Genomic DNA, 17,652 nt, shown 5'->3' on the forward strand with positions numbered 1-17,652 from the left:
CCTCTTGTTACTTCAGTTGGACATGGTATGCTTCTTTCCCTTTTAAAAAGAGAAGTTTTGTAGAACAGTAAGATATTACTATTTGAGGATGTATACGTGAAGGCTTCAGTAGGCTGATGGTGTCCCTTTAACAATCAGAGAACCTTTGATTACAAGCACTGAACCTTCATGTGTTAAAAGCAGAGAGAGAAGTGAGATGGAGCATTAATGCTAAATCAATGCCATTTTCTCTTTGAATTTTCACAGTTGCTGGTCTCCATTTTACATAAGAACTTTCACTGTTGGTGTTTGTCTCCATTTTATGGCCATTTAACTTACCTGAATGTTTCGTATGAAGGCTACTGTCACACGTTCTTCAAACTCATTAACAGGAGTATAGAGATTTAATATTTTTACAATCTGTTGGAAACAAAACAACAGGGTTTTAGATGGCCAGTAGCAGCTGAACTTTTCAATGGCATGAAGCGATGCTACCCAGTTTCTTGACAATGTCACTTTTGTAGAATTTTGCATCGGTCTCCATATAGGAGACAGATAAGGTGTGTAAATTGAGGAACTCTGGGAGTGCTTCTTCATATCATTAGAGACGGTTGTGGACTAACCATCTTAAACTTAGTGTAAATACCCAGAATCTCAAAAAAGCTGAACAGAACTGAATGAAGACTAATAGAAAAACTTGTATGTAGAAAATAAGAGATGAGTGTCTACGACATTTCTTTGAATGTCATTAAACCACCTGTGGGTGAGCAACCTGACTAATGGTGCAAGCATATTTCTAATTTCTTGTGCTCCCTTGTTCCCTTCCTGGTGCATGTTATATCCTCACATATCTGTCAAGTCCATTTTTTAGAACAGTACTTTGCCAACTGGTGGGTCGCAACCTACAGGTGGGTTTGTGATGGGGACACCTGCAAGGTTGCACCACATTGGCATTAGGATCCAGGAAGTCTCTGGATAGGCAACTTGCTCCCTCCTTCATGCTCCTGCTGCCACTTCAGCCACACCCTTTCTGATTTTAGCCCAATCTTGCTGCAGCTCCTCATTCACGGCCCTCAACTCCCTCTACCCACCCACCCATTCCACTCAGCTTCTGTGGAGGACAAATGTTAATTCCAAAGGCTGCACAGACGGTGGTGGAGGGAATAGGACCCTGGCTTTCATGGTCTACTGATGCCCCTACCAAAAACAGTGGCACAGTGAAACGTTCTATATAATATTCTAGTATTGTCACTCTGAATGTCTGAGTCAGTGTGAAGCAATACAAACAGTTACAAGCATGGCTGAGAACTCTTTTTGTTCAGATTATTACCAGGCTAAATCATCACTGAGATTCACAGTCTGTTGCAGGTCGATTTTTATGTTCTCAGCCATTTTGACTTAACTAATTACACCCATGTGGCAGCAAGGCATGCATCACTGTGCCACGAATTCTAGACCATTGTGATATCAGAGGTTACTCAACCAATTGCCATCCTTATTCTACAGCTAGTTTGCTTACAAGTGTTTCATTGGTTGTATGAGGGAGACTGCACAGATGATGGATTACTTAGCCCAATTGTGACAGCACAAGCATTCTGCTGCTAGGACTGAAAAACAATGACATCATCTGAAAGCTCAGCTATAAACATCAGTCCCTAAAAGAATGTTCTATATTGTAAAAGAACATTCCATGTTGTAGCATGCGTCTTGACTGCTACACGCTGCAGTGAGAGAGACTGGCCTGTACACAGAAAGGATGATGTGGGAGATCTCACCTTTTCTCTCTCCCGTTTTGTAATGAATGCCCCAGAGGCACAGCTTTCTGCTCTACTCCTTCCTTCCTTCCCTTCCCATTAACTACACTTCTTTGTAATGTTCTTGTGAAGTTTGGTCCAAAAGAAACTCAGCTTTTATTCTGGAGGCCTGTAACACTTACTGGCAAATGGTTTGTTCATTGTCTGCCAAAGGCAAAGCTGGAAGGCAGCACACAGGCCAACAGTAAATCAATTCTGAGGCACCATTGCTACAGATTTGTAGAAGATTCTTGTTATTACGTAAGACATCCCCACTGCTCAAAATAGCAGGATGGTTTTCTTACAGTTTTACAGAAAACCTATTGCATTTAAAAGAAGTATCACTGACTATTCAGCAGAACAGTTAGTTATGAGGATCGCCCCACAAGTGTTTTCTCCCATTGTAGCTGCCTGGGTTATGTACGTTCCTGAAGCAGGTGGGATGGTCCTTATCTAAAGCTGGAAGCGGAGGTGGTGGCATCACCATCCAGGGAAGTCACAGCTGGGCCCCAAAGCCACGACTAAAGGAGGAAGAGGAATTTGAAGTGGGGACAGCTGACTCAGAGATATGTGTGCATTACCCACAGCTGATCCTACCCTGCACAGCGAATGTAGAGATTACCTGTCAGGAGAATTAGAAAGCTTGGCAGCTAGTTTCTTGGCAGCAGTAGCAGCTGAGAGGGCAGGATGTGACCAGAAAATTACTCAAAAAGGATATGTCCCACCCAGCATGTGACACTTGAGGAGCACCATGTCCTAAAGCATCCTTACTACATTGGAAAGAACTCACCTATAGCAAACATGTTCTCCAGTCCCTTACCTGCTGCGTAGAGAGGGATGTACATAAGGAACAGATAGCCTCAGCATCTTCTGAAGTTTTCTTTTTGAGCTGAAGCAGTTGTGCTGCCTGGATCAGGGGCTCCACTGTCTCTGCTGCTCCACTCTGTTGCAAATTCTTCCCACGCAACCATTCCTCCAGCTGGCTTATGTTATACCTGGCTCCACACAAGTAAGATGTCAGCTGAAAGTTTCCTTCTGAGGGCTTATTTACTAGTTCAAGAAACATTGCATTGCTGGAACAAGTGGAGTTTTTTATGCAGATGTGTGATACATACTGATTAAGTGGTCTTGAGAACCAGTACAAACTCCTGGACTCCACAAACCACAGGAGAATATTCATAAAGTTACAGGCTAGATTTTATTTAGCTGTGTGAAGGTAGAAGGCCATAAACAGCGAGATTTTCAAAGGTATTTAGGTGGCTGGTGTGATTTTGAAAAGTACTAAGAGCAAGTTAGGCACCTAACAGGAGCGCCGCCAGGTTTTTTGCTGCCGTAGGTGGTGGAAGGTCCTGCCCCCAAAATGCTGCCCCTGACAGAGATGGCAGAAGGTCCCACCCCTGAAATGCCACCCCTGACAGAGGCGGCAGAAGGTTCCGCCCCCGAAATGCCACCCCCCAAATGTTAATGCCCTAGGCGACTGCCTAGGTTGCCTAATGGGTTGCACCGGCCCTGGCACCAACTTCCACTGATCTCAATATGAGTTAGTTATTTAACCTGCTTAAGTGCTTTTGAAAATCCCACTAGGAATCTAAATACCTTTGAAACTAAATACTCTCTGGAATTCCCATCATCGCAGCAAATTAAATACCTATTAAGATAGATACTAGGCACCTGGACCCTGATTCTGTAATCAGATCCATGTGGACAGACCCTTGCGCCTGCATGGAGCCCATCTGAAGTCAACAGGGATATATGCACAGGCTCACAGATCTGTCTGCATGAACCTAATAGCCTCAGATATTACTATGGTGGGCACGTTAGAAATATCTGTGATTCTGCAGTACAGATAGGCACTGCAATGAGCATTTAAATCTGAAACACAAAGTGAACAATCTGTTGCAGTTATTATGCAATTGGAATTCACTTTATATTCTGCTCCTTCCTTCCTGCTTTTACTCCTGGACTTTTGGGGTTTCTGATGCATTCCTTGTTTTATTTGACACAGCTTTGCTAGTCCTATACAATTCCCTCCTTATTTCTGCTGGAATATTTAGTCTACTACCTTCCCCAGTGTACAAAGTTAACAAGTTGCCTGTACATAAGCAGGTGCCTTCCCATCACTGTCCTACCTGAGCTGCATACCAGTGCTCCATGAACAGACATCTTTTCTCAGCAGGAGGTTGTTCAGCGTTACTGCATTGATCATATAGAAGAGCTGCTTGAAGACTTGCTGAATAATCTCCGGGTCCAGGCCCTGGTCACACATGATGCTGTGAAATGTATTCAGTTGGCGAATGACTGCGTCTAAACTGTAAGAGTTGTCACCATCTACCATGCTGGATGATCGATTCCTGTAGCCCATTGGCTTCACGCCTGACAGACCCTGGATACTCTCGCTTTCCAACATTGCAGACACTGAGGGGGGGTGGAAATTTCAGAAAGGAATGGGGACAAGGCCTACATTTCCCTATAAATCACCAGGAGTGATTTGTTAGATTACCTGTAATCTGTGCTTAATGTTATGTAGTATGCTACATTCTACAAAACAAGACAATATTATGGCCTAACGGTATGAGGAAATGACTGGGATCCAGGAACAATCAATTTTTAATCCCAGCTCTGCCACAGATTCCTTCTGTGGTTTGGGGAGAGTCATTAACATCTGTAAATGGGGATAACTTTAACTTACTGTACTTACCTTGGCAGTGTACTTCAGTTGGGAAGATTAATTAGTTAATAGCTATAAAGTAATTTGAAGGTGAAAAGTCCTATGTATTAATGTTAAGGAGAAGAACTTAACATACTGTGAAAATTACAAATACCTTTGCCCAGAGCTATAATAAACTCTCCTTTTAGTCTCAACCTGTAGCCTTAATCAAGTCTACATTTAAAGTGATTAAGTGGCTGAGAAAGAAGATTAGAAGAAATAAATCTCTATCCATTGGCTAAGTAACGATTAATGGAGGGATATGACACGTCTCTCCAAGGAGCAAAAGGCTGCACATGCTGAGATGGCATAGCATGGTACAGGCAGGTATAGGTATGAGGGGTGTGATAACAGTTTTAGAAGAACATAGTGTAAACATTTCCTAAAGGTCTCCCAAGGGAAGTGGTGGAAACCTCATAGCTAGAGAATATATATTGTTGAAGGGAGCAGTCCTTCACTGGCAGGAAGATGGACAAAGTGACAAAGGTATTTTCTCTCTTGTTATTCTGATGCACCCTTGTAAAGCAGAATAGTTTTTTTGAAGACGTCCCTTCTCTCATGACTGAGATTTTTGGTTCTACAGTTGCACACGAACTTCATATCCATGTCAGTGCCTGGAATGGAGGACTGTGGGATTAGAAACAATGCCATAGCTCCACTTCTTGGCACTACCAGCTCCCAAAAGGAGGAGTAAGATTAACTATTCCATCACTGGGAAAAATCCCATTGACTTTCCCTTCAGTTCAAGCACTGTCTCATTCATGAACTTTATAAATAAAGCCACCAATCACAGTAGCCTTCTCCAGAGCACTAGGGATATATTTCTTAAACTGTTATCTGTTTTATGCCGCCACAAGCTTTCGTTTGGGTGGGGAGAAGTGTTGTTAACACAGAGCAAAGGTCTCATATACACCTTCACAGAATATAAATATCCCACACATACCTATCATTGGTTGCAACATGCCTTCTGCTATCTTAAAGAGCTGCTGATAGATCTGAATGGAGAGGTCACTTAAAACCTGCCGGTACTCCGTGAGGTCAAAGTTCTTAAGACAGTGCTCATTCTGCTTAGCGGTATTTTGTGTCATAAAACCCTAAAAACAAAAAAAGAGACCAAACCCCCCCGTTCTGTTATTCCACCTAATAACAGTCCACTGACATCACTGCATAAAGGCCTGTAAAAATAAATGAAAGTGTAATGTTCCCAGAATGCTACGTACTGTAGATTTTGGTCTTAAAAGTTGAAGAAAAGATCAAGACTCAAAAATCACCTACGATTATTCAACAGCTTATTCATAAATTATTAGATTTTTTTAAAATGAAGTATGATTACGTAATCAGCTTCATTTTAATTTCAGCAAGTGGAAAGGAATTCCAGTTAATTAAAAGATAAAGCATGTTTCCCATTGAATTGAAAATGACCGTTTCAGTTCCCTATTAAACACTAGGCTACCCATTTGTTATATCATGAGCACATACTTATTCAGAGCCGCAGGAGCCACATATTTTAATCTTAAAGTTAAAACTTCTTTGTAAGAATGGAAATATTTGCATGATAATAAAATATTTTGACCTCCTGGTTAACTTACGAGTTATACACTAAAAAACTTGATTTTTTGAAGGTGTCTCCAAAGTTTTCAGCTCTACTTTTAATAAACAATCTGAGAATTCCCCTGCAGAACTGGAATTAATTTGCAAACTGGACACCATCAAATTAGGCCTGAATAAAGATTGGGAGTGGTTGGGTCATTACAAAATCTAATTTTCTCCATGCTAATTTCCCCCTACTGTTATTCGAGTCTTCTTGTCAACTGTTTGAAATGGGCCTCTCATTACCACTACAAAAGTAATTTTTCCTGTTAATTGAATTATCTTGTTAAACTGACACTTGGTAAGGCAACTCCCATCTTTTCATGTGCTGTGTATTTATACCTACTACTGTATTTTCCACTTGATGCATCTGATGAAGTGGGTTTTAGCCCACGAAAGGTTATGCCCAAATAAATTTGTTAGTCTGTAAGGTGCGGTAAGGACTCCTCATTGTTTTTGTTAAATGCAGTACTGCTATAGAGACAGCAGAGGGCATACAGAAGCACAAACCACTGTTACTGACCAGGCCTTACCCACACAATTCCTTTTATACTGTATACAAATTACTGGCTATACAGTGTCTCCCACATTAGAATCTACAGAATCTTGACAGATAATTTGATTCCAAGGAAACGATATTCTTGCCTGTATACTTTGAGGCGCTACAGCGGGCTATGTTTAACACAAATCGAGAGTGAATTAGAAGGGAACTACACAAGCATCTCTATGTTCCAAATTTTGGTACCATAGTATATGGCTGTACCTAAAGTGGTGTCAACATCCCAGTGGACAGGTACCATATAAAGATTTTTTATATTACCAGAACTGCAAGAATCTGATTTGGCCACAGATTATCAAAGTTGATCGACACTAAACTGAACAGGTGTGAAAACTGTATTAAGACGACTAGCATAAGAGATTACCTCCTCCCTGAAGAAACTTTACGTTATGATTAGCAGTTTTTGATCTCATGCACCTCAGAAGTTCAGAACTAATTGAGCACAATTTAAGAAAAGCAATAACTTTCAGAAAAAAGATTTAAACCCTTTTTCTCCTGTTTAAAAATCATCTTAATGAAGGGCCCAATCCTGCCAACTGACTGCACTGAAGTCAACGGGAGGGCTCTCAGTACTGGACTCGAGAGAAGACTTTTTCAATGACAGAACAGGTGCGGGATCCTAATTGTGAGTTTGATCTTTGAACATTGCTATAACTAGAGGGAAAAGTTTTAAACTAGGGGTAGGCAACCTATGGCACGTGTGCCGAAGGCGGCACACGAGCTGATTTTCAGTGGCACTCACACTACCCGGGTCCTGGCCACTGGTCCGGGGGACTCTGCATTTTAAATTAATTTTAGATGAAGCTTCTTAAACATTTTAAAAAACCTTATTTACTTTACATACAACAGTAGTTTAGTTATGTATTATAGACTTATAGAAAGAGACCTTCTAAAAACGTTAAAATGTATTACAGGCACGTGAAACCTTAAATTAGAGTGAATAAATGAAGACTCGGCACACCACTTCTGAAACGTTGCAAACCCCTGTTTTAAACTAAGGGTCTGATATTCCACTGAAACAAGTTTTACACCAGTATTCCTCTACGAACTTCACAGGAGCCATTCCTGAGTGACACCAGAGTCAGTGAGCAGAGACTTGGGCCCTTGTTGTAACAATCTCTCAAAGCTTTTTTACCATTTCAGCATGGTTATTGATAGTTTAACATCCTAGTGGGGTGCCTGGAGATGAGCACTTAAGTGGAATGAACAAAAGATTTCAAAACTGGGTGAATGTTTTTCTGAAGCTCTGTTCTTTACATAAATGTCTCACCGTATCCCCGCTGTACTGCTTTAGACAATGTAAGAGGCGACAGGTGTTAGCCAGCCAAAATGACGTCATCTGAAAGTCATCATTGTGTTTCTGTGAAGAGCAAAATTAACACGTGAGATTCCTCTTTGGCATATGAAACTGGTCTATTTGGACAAGGTGATTGTCCTAATAGCAGAACTATAACTCTGTGTACAACACATGCAATGAATGGCATGCTATTTTCATTCCTGCATGAAATCTCTGTTACCATGGCTGCTACTAAATTCTGCTCTTAATTACAACAGTGTAACTCCAGAGTAATTCCATTTGAGTCACTGAAGTTGCTCTGAATTTGCAACAGTGCATCACAAAGCAGAACGTGGCCCATATAGTAATATTAGCTAATCAAATCACATGCTTCAAGGCACGAACAAATCACCTGCATGGATTAGGAAGGATTCTCCACCAACACGTACGACACTGTTCATTGGTTAGATGCATTGTGTTAGTTTGTTTTGCCATTCTCTGAAGCATGAGATATAGGCCACTGACAGAAACAGGACACTGGATTTGATGATCTAATAGCTATGTGAGACATCAAGAGATGTGGCACTGCGCATAAGTTTAACCTATATTGCTACTATATTATATCTGACATGCCCTAGGGCCTCACTCTGAATGTGAGCAGTCTGTTTCACAAAGAGCTTCCTTAACCTACAAACCAAGTGGAGAGGCACCACTGTGTGGCCTAATGGATTGAACACGTGCACAGTCGCCAATAATTTTAAATTCCAATCCTAGTTTGACAATGACTCACTCGCTGGCATCAGGCAAATCACAACCTCTCTGTGCCGCTGTTTTCCCATGTATAAAATGGATATAAAACCATCCCCCTTACGAGGCAGGTGAAATAGCAATTCATGTTAGTACAGCAATTTGGAAATGAAAAGCATGGCAGAAGTACTCAATATAATTAATAATTCCATTTTTGTAGTTCTTTACTGTAGTTCAGCTAAATCCTGGAAAATTCTTTGGCTAAGAATTAAATGTTAATTAGGATGAGATGGCCCTGCTTGTGCTGGACCTTTAATGATTCATCCCACTGCAGAAATTTCATACTTTGTCTTTGCTTGAAATGAAGCAGGGCCTAGCTGAAAGAGATTGGGATAAACGGTTATAAATCAGAGTCTGTTTTGGTCACGGACATTAAAGCTATATGTGACCAGCACGTTAGGTTATAGCACAGGTACAGAAACGAGCCAATCTCCCCTGTTCTCAATTCAGAAGCAAAATCCAAGCATCTCTCCTATCTGTAGAAAAGTAATTTGCATCTAACTCTTCGATGATTTTTAAAACCCACATGTACTGGGACAGTTTTATTATCTATATTTAGTTGACTTTAAAAGAGAATTCCAGAGTAAAACAAACAGCAATAATCAATGGTAATATTGTGTCAATATTATACTCAGGGCACGAGTTTGTTGAATATTTGCATGATTGCCATCTGAATCTAAAAAATGAGACATCTTTAGTACCTACTTCAACCTCAGAACTAGAGTGTTACATCACATGCAGCCTCAGAGCTCATTTTAATACAAAGACGACATACCTTTAATACTTTCTTAATGCCGTTTATGGTGGAGGTGAGTAAGGAGTGCACTTTCTGGTCGTCATTGATGTAATCTGCATGCCTGATGCACATGTAGAGGATGTAAGCAGGAAGACATGGAACTGTGGCAGAAACTGTCTGCGGTTTGAGATCTAGAAGTGAAACAAAACAAAAGGGAGTCTTCCTACAACCTAACTTTTGTTAGCTGAGCAGGAGAATCAGAAACAGTAGAGATGTGTGAAAACCAACAACCCACATTTCTGGGAAAGATCAGTACCGAACATTGCAACTTAGGCTCATCTCTGAGAAATTCCTGAACTTATTGAAAATACTTCATACAAGCTGCCACGCTATCGTGTACAAAAACCACTCCAGAAATATCATCTGCTCAATCTACTCTTCATCAACATGCTGAATCAGTACAGTGCGTGGTGCAATTTACTAAATATTTAATGTGAAAGCAGGGATTGCTGGAAGAGGAGGAACTTTAAAAGTAACTGCTGTGATCTGGTACCATTCTTCATTTACTTTTTGTAGAGTTTCATTATGTGCGGGTGTGATAACAGAAATCATAAACACTAATGCAAAGTGAGGCAAGTGTGACACAAATCTGAGTATTGGATGGTGATGCATGTGCCAGCAATGGCTCCAACCAAAGCCTTCAGCATAAGTAGTGCTCAGAAGGTACATATTGCAGAGACCGCAGAATGGCTTAGATGACAAAATTTTCTGTTCCACAGGCCTACAAGAGGCTGAAGGTCTGTATTGTAATATCCCTTTTCCATGTGTCAACCCATCATAGTGTAAGCAGGGGCGGCTCTAGGTATTTTGCCGCCCCAAGCACGGCAGGCAGGCTGCCTTCGGAGGCTTGCCTGCGGGAGGTCCCTGGTCCCGCGGATTTGGCGGCACGCCTGCGGGAGGTCCGCCGAAGCCGCGGGACCAGCGGACCCTCCGCAGGCATGCTGCCGAAGGCAACCTGCCTGCCACCCTCGCAGCGACCGGAAGAGCGCCCTCCGTGGTTTGCCGCTCCAGGTATGCGCTTGGCTTGCTGGTGCCTGGAGCCACCCCGGGGTGTAAGGTTGACAATTATTGCCCACGTAAGGAATTACAGCTTCATTTTAGCATTTCCAATGCATTGTCATCCTTGAGTAAGAATTACATCTAACAACAACAAAAGAATGAGACAAATTGGAAGTGAATTTGTCGCTGGTGTAACTCCACTGAAGTCAATGAATTTCCTATGAAGGCATGAATTCTGTCCATACCGTTTTAGAACACTAAGTAAACAGCACTGAATTTAAAGCACACTCCTAAGTGGGAAGAGAAAACACGAGGACGGCAGCTTATATGAGAGAGTTGGGTAAAGGAGGTTCTTGATCTGATCAAAACACTCACTACTTTTGTTTTTCATTCTCTCTTTCGGGGATCAATGCTGCAAGGTTCTGAGCACCTCGCGCAGGGGACTCTGGACACTCACAGTTATAAGCAAACACATATGGTGCTGGGCTTCACCTAGAAATAGTTCCAGACTTCTGGGCCAGGGGAATCTCAAGTCATGTGTCACTAGAGTGACCAGACAGCAAGTGTGAAAAATCCGGACAAGGGGTGGGGGATAATAGGAGCCTATATTAAAAAAAAGCCTCTATAAAATTGGGACATCTGGTCACCCTATGAGTCACAGATGCTGGTTACTATTTGTTGGAAGACAATCAGAAGTGTGGCTATTTACCAGTCCCTCATGGGTTTGCTGGGCAGTTTGAAGTGATTATCCCCAACACTGATTTAAAAAAAACAAAAACAAAAACCCTCCAAAACCCATTTTTTATAAAATTCTTGAAACAGTTTGAGAGATTTCCCCTGGCACTGCCTGTGCTGCCTGTTCTCAAATATAACGGAACTCTTCACAAGTGAGGAGCAAGCATTTATGTGCTGTCAAACCCATTTCTAATATGCTACTATTTACATGGTACCAAAAGTGTGCTAGATGTGTGAAGATATGGGGTACAGCGCTGAAGAGGTTCAAACAGGGGCTACCAAGTCCAGGACACCAGATTTACTTTGCTAATTTGGAGGAAAAAAATCCTCTCTTCCAGAACAATCACTTTTCATTGAGTCTTCATTATCTTCTAATTTTTGGATTCATAAAATGAAAGTCACAGGTTCCCTTTACAAATTACATTGAGAAGCTTCAAATTTGTAAATTCAAAGTGGGAGGAACCTCCATCCTTATCCTTCCCCTTCCCCTCCATCTGCTTACAAGAACATGCATACATAAGCTATTAATATAGAATATAAACCCAAGCGAGGACTCAGCGTTGGTTTATTCACTGCTTACCCAGTCCTATATCTGTGCACGTCAGAAATAACTGTGCTCGTTTACCCTAACAAAATACTAAATGAAAGAAACATTCCAGCACTTGCTTTCTAGGAATGATTGGAGAATCAGGTACAGGACCCCATTGCTATTAACCTGAAAACAAATTTTTAAGTCTGAAAAAAGACAGTTTAATCAGTAAAACACACGTTCCGTTCCATTCTTTTCTTTGCAATTAATGGACTTTAGACAATTTAATCTAAGGAAAAAAGAAAAAGCTAGCTGAGAATTTATGCCCTATTCAATAAAGCACTTAAACACACACTTAACTTTAAACACGAGTTTAAATCCATTCTTATTCTGCAAAGCACTTAGGCACATTTTTAAATAGTTTGCTGAATCAAGGTCTTAGCTAGGTAGCTGAGTACCACATGCCTTTAATATGCACAATTTAGAGAGGTTTTACAAATATCAAACTATGTTAAATCTTGAAATGAAGCAAACAAACTCATTTGAATGGTTCAATACTGAACACTTAATATCCTGGAGTCATACAAAAATAACTGGGATTAGTATTTCATATTTTAATGGTTTAGAAGGAAATGGGAGAGGGAAATGCAAGGAGAGGCAAACAAGGTCCTAACCTGTAATGAGGTTTCGGATGAGAAGTGGCTCATCTTCCTTGTAATATTCCAACATTCCCTGGAAATCTTTTTCCTTCCGTTGAACAGTGACTTGCCTGGTAAGCTCATGTCGCCTCCTCTCTGTCTGTGCTGTAGCTTGGGTCGCTGTGATGAGAAAGAGACAACTTTGAAGATGGCTGAATGAATAGCTGAGTGCAGTACCTCCATGATAACTATGCATTACAGGTCTGAGCCAAAGTCTGTTGAAGTCCTTTGTGTCTTTCTTTTGACTTTAATGGGCTTTGGATCACCCCTGTGTGAATGTGTGACATGAGTTTGTTAGAATATTAGCTGCTTAAGATAGACAGATAAAGATCCAGAACCATAACTTGAACTCCTCATTCGGGCAGAACTCTCACTGATAAAGTAAAGGGTGCAATATAAGGCCTAACCCTAAAAAAAACTACAAACATTAGTTTCTTCAATAAATGTAAGGTTCATTGGACAATATTCAGAAGATGGTGACCTTACTGGAATCTTATGAACGTATTACTAACACTAACAAAAGCCAGGCTTTGGGAAAATATGCCTAATCAACATACCTTGTGGCAGAATGCACAAGAAAATTAAATACTCACGCTGTTGAGTATTGTACCTACATACAATTTTAATCAAATGGAAAATCATGACGGCCTAATGCAAGTAATGGTAAATGTCAGTCGGATGCATGTAAATTACAGTGACAAAAGCCATCTGCTCCAGCTGTGCTACTGTGAAATTCCCTGTTTATTCAGCTTAATTTCACTTAATGTCTAGTTTTCTGAAATCAGTTCATAAAATCAGAGCACTATAGTTTATCACTGTATCCACTGAGGAAGATAAATAGTTTCTATGCCATATAGATATCTTGTCCCCATATTTTCTCATCAAACATGGGGCACTTTTCAACAAGCTTTCTAAATATCTTTAATCCCCGTATCAGTCACTTACTTAAGAGTAGGTGAAGTTTCCTTCTAAAACACTACATGGGCCACAATATACACTGCATTAAAAGAACAAGGCCCACTTAGAGTCATTAAAAGGACCGTTTCAAAACCCACAGTATTTACCAAATATGCCAGGTAAATGCCTTCTGGTAAGAGCTGAACATCCATTCTCGCCTCAATTCTGTGGATGATTTATCAAGTTTAAGATGATCCACATCAACAAATTAAGGGAGATGGCAAGATCCAGGATCTTTGGAAGAGACTGACCATACAGGGATTGACAATGTCCACTGAGGACAATTGAAAGATTTCAGCATAATTTGGGAAATAACTTCCCAATTATCTCCACCCTTTGGTTTAGGGCCACATATTGAGGATGGATGAGGTGACTGACTGAATTTTTTTTTTTTATCGTAACGGTAACTGAGACTAAGGTTCAAAAGTACCCTAAGCATGGCTTGGGGTGGGGTGGGGGAGGTTAAAAATGTGGAACCCAATTCTGTTCTTTCACACCAGTCCAGATCTCAGTCCATTGAACTCAATGATTTCAACCATATGGTAAGGTGGAATGACACAGAATTTGGCCATTGGAGCTGAAGCAGAAGTTCCTGTGCACATCCAGCTGAAGAGCAAAGCATACATTTCACCTGTGTCCAGCTGTTCCACTATAGAAAGCTGCTGGGCTCATCCCCTGCCCAAACAGAGTATCATACCAAAATAGAATATAGAAGAATTATAATTGGAGAGATCACAGAGACTCACTGGACAACAGAGAGCTTTGTAGCAGCTGCAGAACAGTGTCTCCATTTGTTATGCCTATTATACGCACGCCAAGAAGTTTGACTCCTCCCTCTTGCTCTGAAGCCAGGCCACCTCCATGAAGAATGAAGCTTTGCAAAAGAAAACCTATACAATGACCTGCATTGAACTCCTAAATTACTTGGAGGAGAAACTGGTGACTAGTTTGCAGGATGACAAAGGAAAAAGATGAGGAGTATCTGACAAAAGTGTTAACTTTTAATTACATTTAGTAAAGGAGACATAATTCTGAATGAGATCAAAGAAGAAAGAGCCTAAAAAAAGTCTATGACGATGGCTCTAGGCAAATACTTTTGTGACGGTCATAGCACTGACTCCAAATTCCAAATGTTGCTATGGAATATGCGGGCTGGTATCTGGTCCTGAATGCCTGCATGCCTTTTGAGGATAGGCCTGCATACATAGGAAAGAATGTCACTGAAACACGTAGCTGAACAGGCAGTGTAATAGTAATGAAGAAAGTGCCTTAAGAACACTGAACAAAGGTCCCAAAGAAGGGGCTAGGGGACAAAAAGGAAGCAAGCTCATTGTTAAGACATCTGAAATATGGAAGATGAACTACAGAAGAGGATGGTGCTATTTCCTAGTTATGCTTCAATACTATAGAAAACCTGCATACCAATAAGAGGATAATCAAAGGAAAGCCATCCTGAAAGGTGAAAGAAGGATGGCCAAGGAAACCTAAGCTACATCTAATGGCTTGTCTAGATGAACAGCTAGTGTGTGGAGTGTAAATCTACCATGCACCAGCAAGCTGCACACTAACTATCCACGTGGACCCTCCATTTGCACACTATAAATTCCCTCATGTTCTTTGACATCCTCCCGCTTCAAAGCAGAGTATGTCACAGCACACTAGGGAACTTCTAGCAGACAGTGGCAAGGTCCACACGGACAGTTAGTGTATAGCACTCTGTAGATTTACACCACAGTTAGCTGCACACTCACTGTTCATCCAGACAAGCCCTTAGAGTGCTATAGAGAAACAATGAGGATTAAATGGACAGACCACGCTAGGTGATTCTTGAGGCCTAAAGAAATAAAAAAAAAAAACAACCCAGGTGCATGTTTAAAAAGTCCAGTGTAACAGCAGCAATGTGATGGGTTGTGATCTTTAAACTCCTTGTTCCACAGTCTCTGGGGCTGCAAGTTCAATGGGTCAGGAATCCTCAGGAGAAAAACAGAATAAGAGCATCAGGATGAAGGGATTCAACCTGCTAGATGCATTTAGAAGCTTGTGGAGGCCTGGACAGCTCCTCTCTCTCTCAGATGAGGCAAGGGGTCTAACTGTTATACACCCAATAGGCCTAAAGTGACATTTCTTTGGACACGAGCATTCAGGGCATTACTGTGACCTGGCATATATCGGAGAAGAGAAAAGGACCCAAATCAAGGAAAGGTCCTAAGATTTCCTTATTTCCAACAAAGTCACTTGTTTTGCCTGGCTCTGTTGAAGTCAATAGAGTTAAACCAGGGATGAATCTGTCCCCAAGACAATTTTTAAAAAGGAGACATACCAAATGCTCAAGCGACATTCAGAACTGGGAATCGGAGATATGTCCAAAAACGCTTAGGTGCAAGACAAGTAAGTGCTCACTTAAAATGGGTACTGGTGAAAACAAGCTTTGATTGACTCAAGCAGCTATCCATTTTGCATGTGCATGTTTTACATTCAAGCACAGCTAAGGCGCCAAGTTCTGATTATATGACTGTGGGGGTAACACCTCCAAGAAAACAGAGCACAAACACACTGAATGCAGGAACATCAAGGCCCAGATACTGTTAGGAACAGTGAAGTGAGAGTCATGCACGTTGTTTCTACAGGAGAGAACTGACAGGCATGAGGCATGTATTGGAAGTGGGAGGAAAAGCTTCCGGGAATGACATGTGCAGTGATCCTCAGGGTGTCCCTGGGACACCTACATGCTTCTCTGTGGTGTTGGAGGTGCAGACATAAAGCCATAGAACAAAACACAGGGACCTAGACTGAGTCTAGAGTAACAGAATCCCATCTCCCCAGAGAAGGTAACAAAACCAGAATTACCTTCAAAATCCTGGACCTTCTTCATGTAAATCTTTAGCTGTTTCTTCAGCTTCTTCTCATTCTTTTCTAGTTTTTCTAGTAACTCTTTGAGATCCTGAAAGTTAGGAAAAAGGGTATTTAAGAAATTGCCCCACTGGCTGATCAGGACCCAGCCCTCTTGGATACAAAGACAATGAGAAGTAAATATATGCTGTATTGAAGCGTGTTAAAAGGTGTGTGCAAATGCAACACTCTGCAAAGCTTCCCGGAGGATAGTGCTTTACTTCTCTCCATTGATAGATATTTGTACTGTGATCTGGATCCCTGAAAATGTGCAGCACTTCAGGATCAATTTCTGCAGCCCAGATAAGAAAACATCTGCCTTTCAGACTTGTCATGTCCACTGCCATCTGCAGAATTCCTGTGGCCAGGAATTACCCAGTCACCAGGGAGCCTGGAAGAACAGGGTCAGAATGGCACCTGTACACCCCTGCCTGCAGAAAGCTTGTTTATTCCAAAGTACTGAAAGGTTTAAAAAATTAGCCCATCAACGCACATCCAGTGTTTAAAAAAAAAACCATATTGATTGGTCTTTGCAGAGGCCATTTCAGTCAGTGTCAGACCAATCATGTAACTTGAGCTCCTTCTTTTCATGGAAAAGTAGAGGAAGCGTGCTGTCAAGTTTCTCCTGCACACTGGTGAGAGAGAGGGAGAAAATGGCAGCTTTCAAACGGTTTCCTACATGATGTTATTTTAAAGAACATCTTTTTTCTCTCCCTAGCAGTGACCTCCTGATCCAGAATTTATGGTGTTAGGGCCTGATGCTGTGAACTTCTGAGCTCCCTCAATTCCTAATGAATCTAGTGGGACTGAGAATGCTCAGCATCTTGCATGTTCAGGCCCTCAATGACTGCTTTTTAAAAAGTCTTTTTACATAATATTGCCATGGTATTTAAAGCATCACTCTGCTCCGAACAGTGACTCCATAAAACGGCAGGAGGGAGTCCCCTGTTCATTGCCTTTCAGTGACTCCCATAAAAAACCTACTCAGTTTACAAATAGACAGATTTTTTTCCCTAGGGCCTGAGCTACATACATTTTTTGTGCTGGTTTAATTATCTCAGGGTGTATGCAATTATTTTGGTTAAAAAGATTCATAATGGTACAATCCCTAGTCTGGATGCAGTTTTATATCAGTAGAAAGGTGCTTTACAGCTGGCTTTCCTTCCCATACAGGCTTAGCTGTAATGTCATGCAGCACCTTTATACCCACGTAATTGCATCTACGCTAGTGAGGATGTAGTTTCAGCCGTACCAGTACAGTTAGAGCAGTACTCCCTGTGTGTGAAGACAAGCTCTAATTGACAGGCCTGCAAACTCACCCTAGAACCTGAGGATCCC

General features: G+C 41.3%; 2 protein-coding genes across 6 annotated transcripts in view; both read right to left on the bottom strand.

The window, feature by feature from the left end:
* The window catches only part of RPL17 (ribosomal protein L17), a 347,358-nt gene that overhangs the window by 271,694 nt on the left and 58,012 nt on the right, over nt 1–17,652 (bottom strand). Inside the window, exon 1 of one of the 2 annotated variants that reach the window (XM_050944792.1) lies at nt 10,181–10,190. The exons of the other annotated variant lie outside the window; for it this stretch is intronic. The gene's annotated coding sequence lies outside the window, so the exon portion shown is untranslated. Of the gene's footprint in view, nt 1–10,180; nt 10,191–17,652 lie in introns of those variants that run through there. 2 annotated transcript variants of the gene reach the window in all.
* MYO5B (myosin VB) overlaps nt 1–17,652 on the bottom strand; it is a 356,389-nt gene that overhangs the window by 8,535 nt on the left and 330,202 nt on the right. For all 4 annotated transcript variants that reach the window (XM_050944628.1, XM_050944626.1, XM_050944629.1 and 1 more), the window contains 8 exons: nt 16,273–16,366; nt 12,445–12,588; nt 9,487–9,638; nt 7,899–7,988; nt 5,423–5,573; nt 3,902–4,187; nt 2,593–2,767; nt 319–399 (listed from right to left, as the gene is read on the bottom strand). In XM_050944628.1, coding sequence (XP_050800585.1) covers nt 319–399; nt 2,593–2,767; nt 3,902–4,187; nt 5,423–5,573; nt 7,899–7,988; nt 9,487–9,638; nt 12,445–12,588; nt 16,273–16,366 — 1,173 coding nt within the window. The remainder of the gene's footprint in view (nt 1–318; nt 400–2,592; nt 2,768–3,901; nt 4,188–5,422; nt 5,574–7,898; nt 7,989–9,486; nt 9,639–12,444; nt 12,589–16,272; nt 16,367–17,652) is intronic.

Source organism: Gopherus flavomarginatus, chromosome 3 (genome assembly GCF_025201925.1).
Source record: "Gopherus flavomarginatus isolate rGopFla2 chromosome 3, rGopFla2.mat.asm, whole genome shotgun sequence".
NCBI lineage: Eukaryota > Metazoa > Chordata > Testudines > Testudinidae > Gopherus > Gopherus flavomarginatus.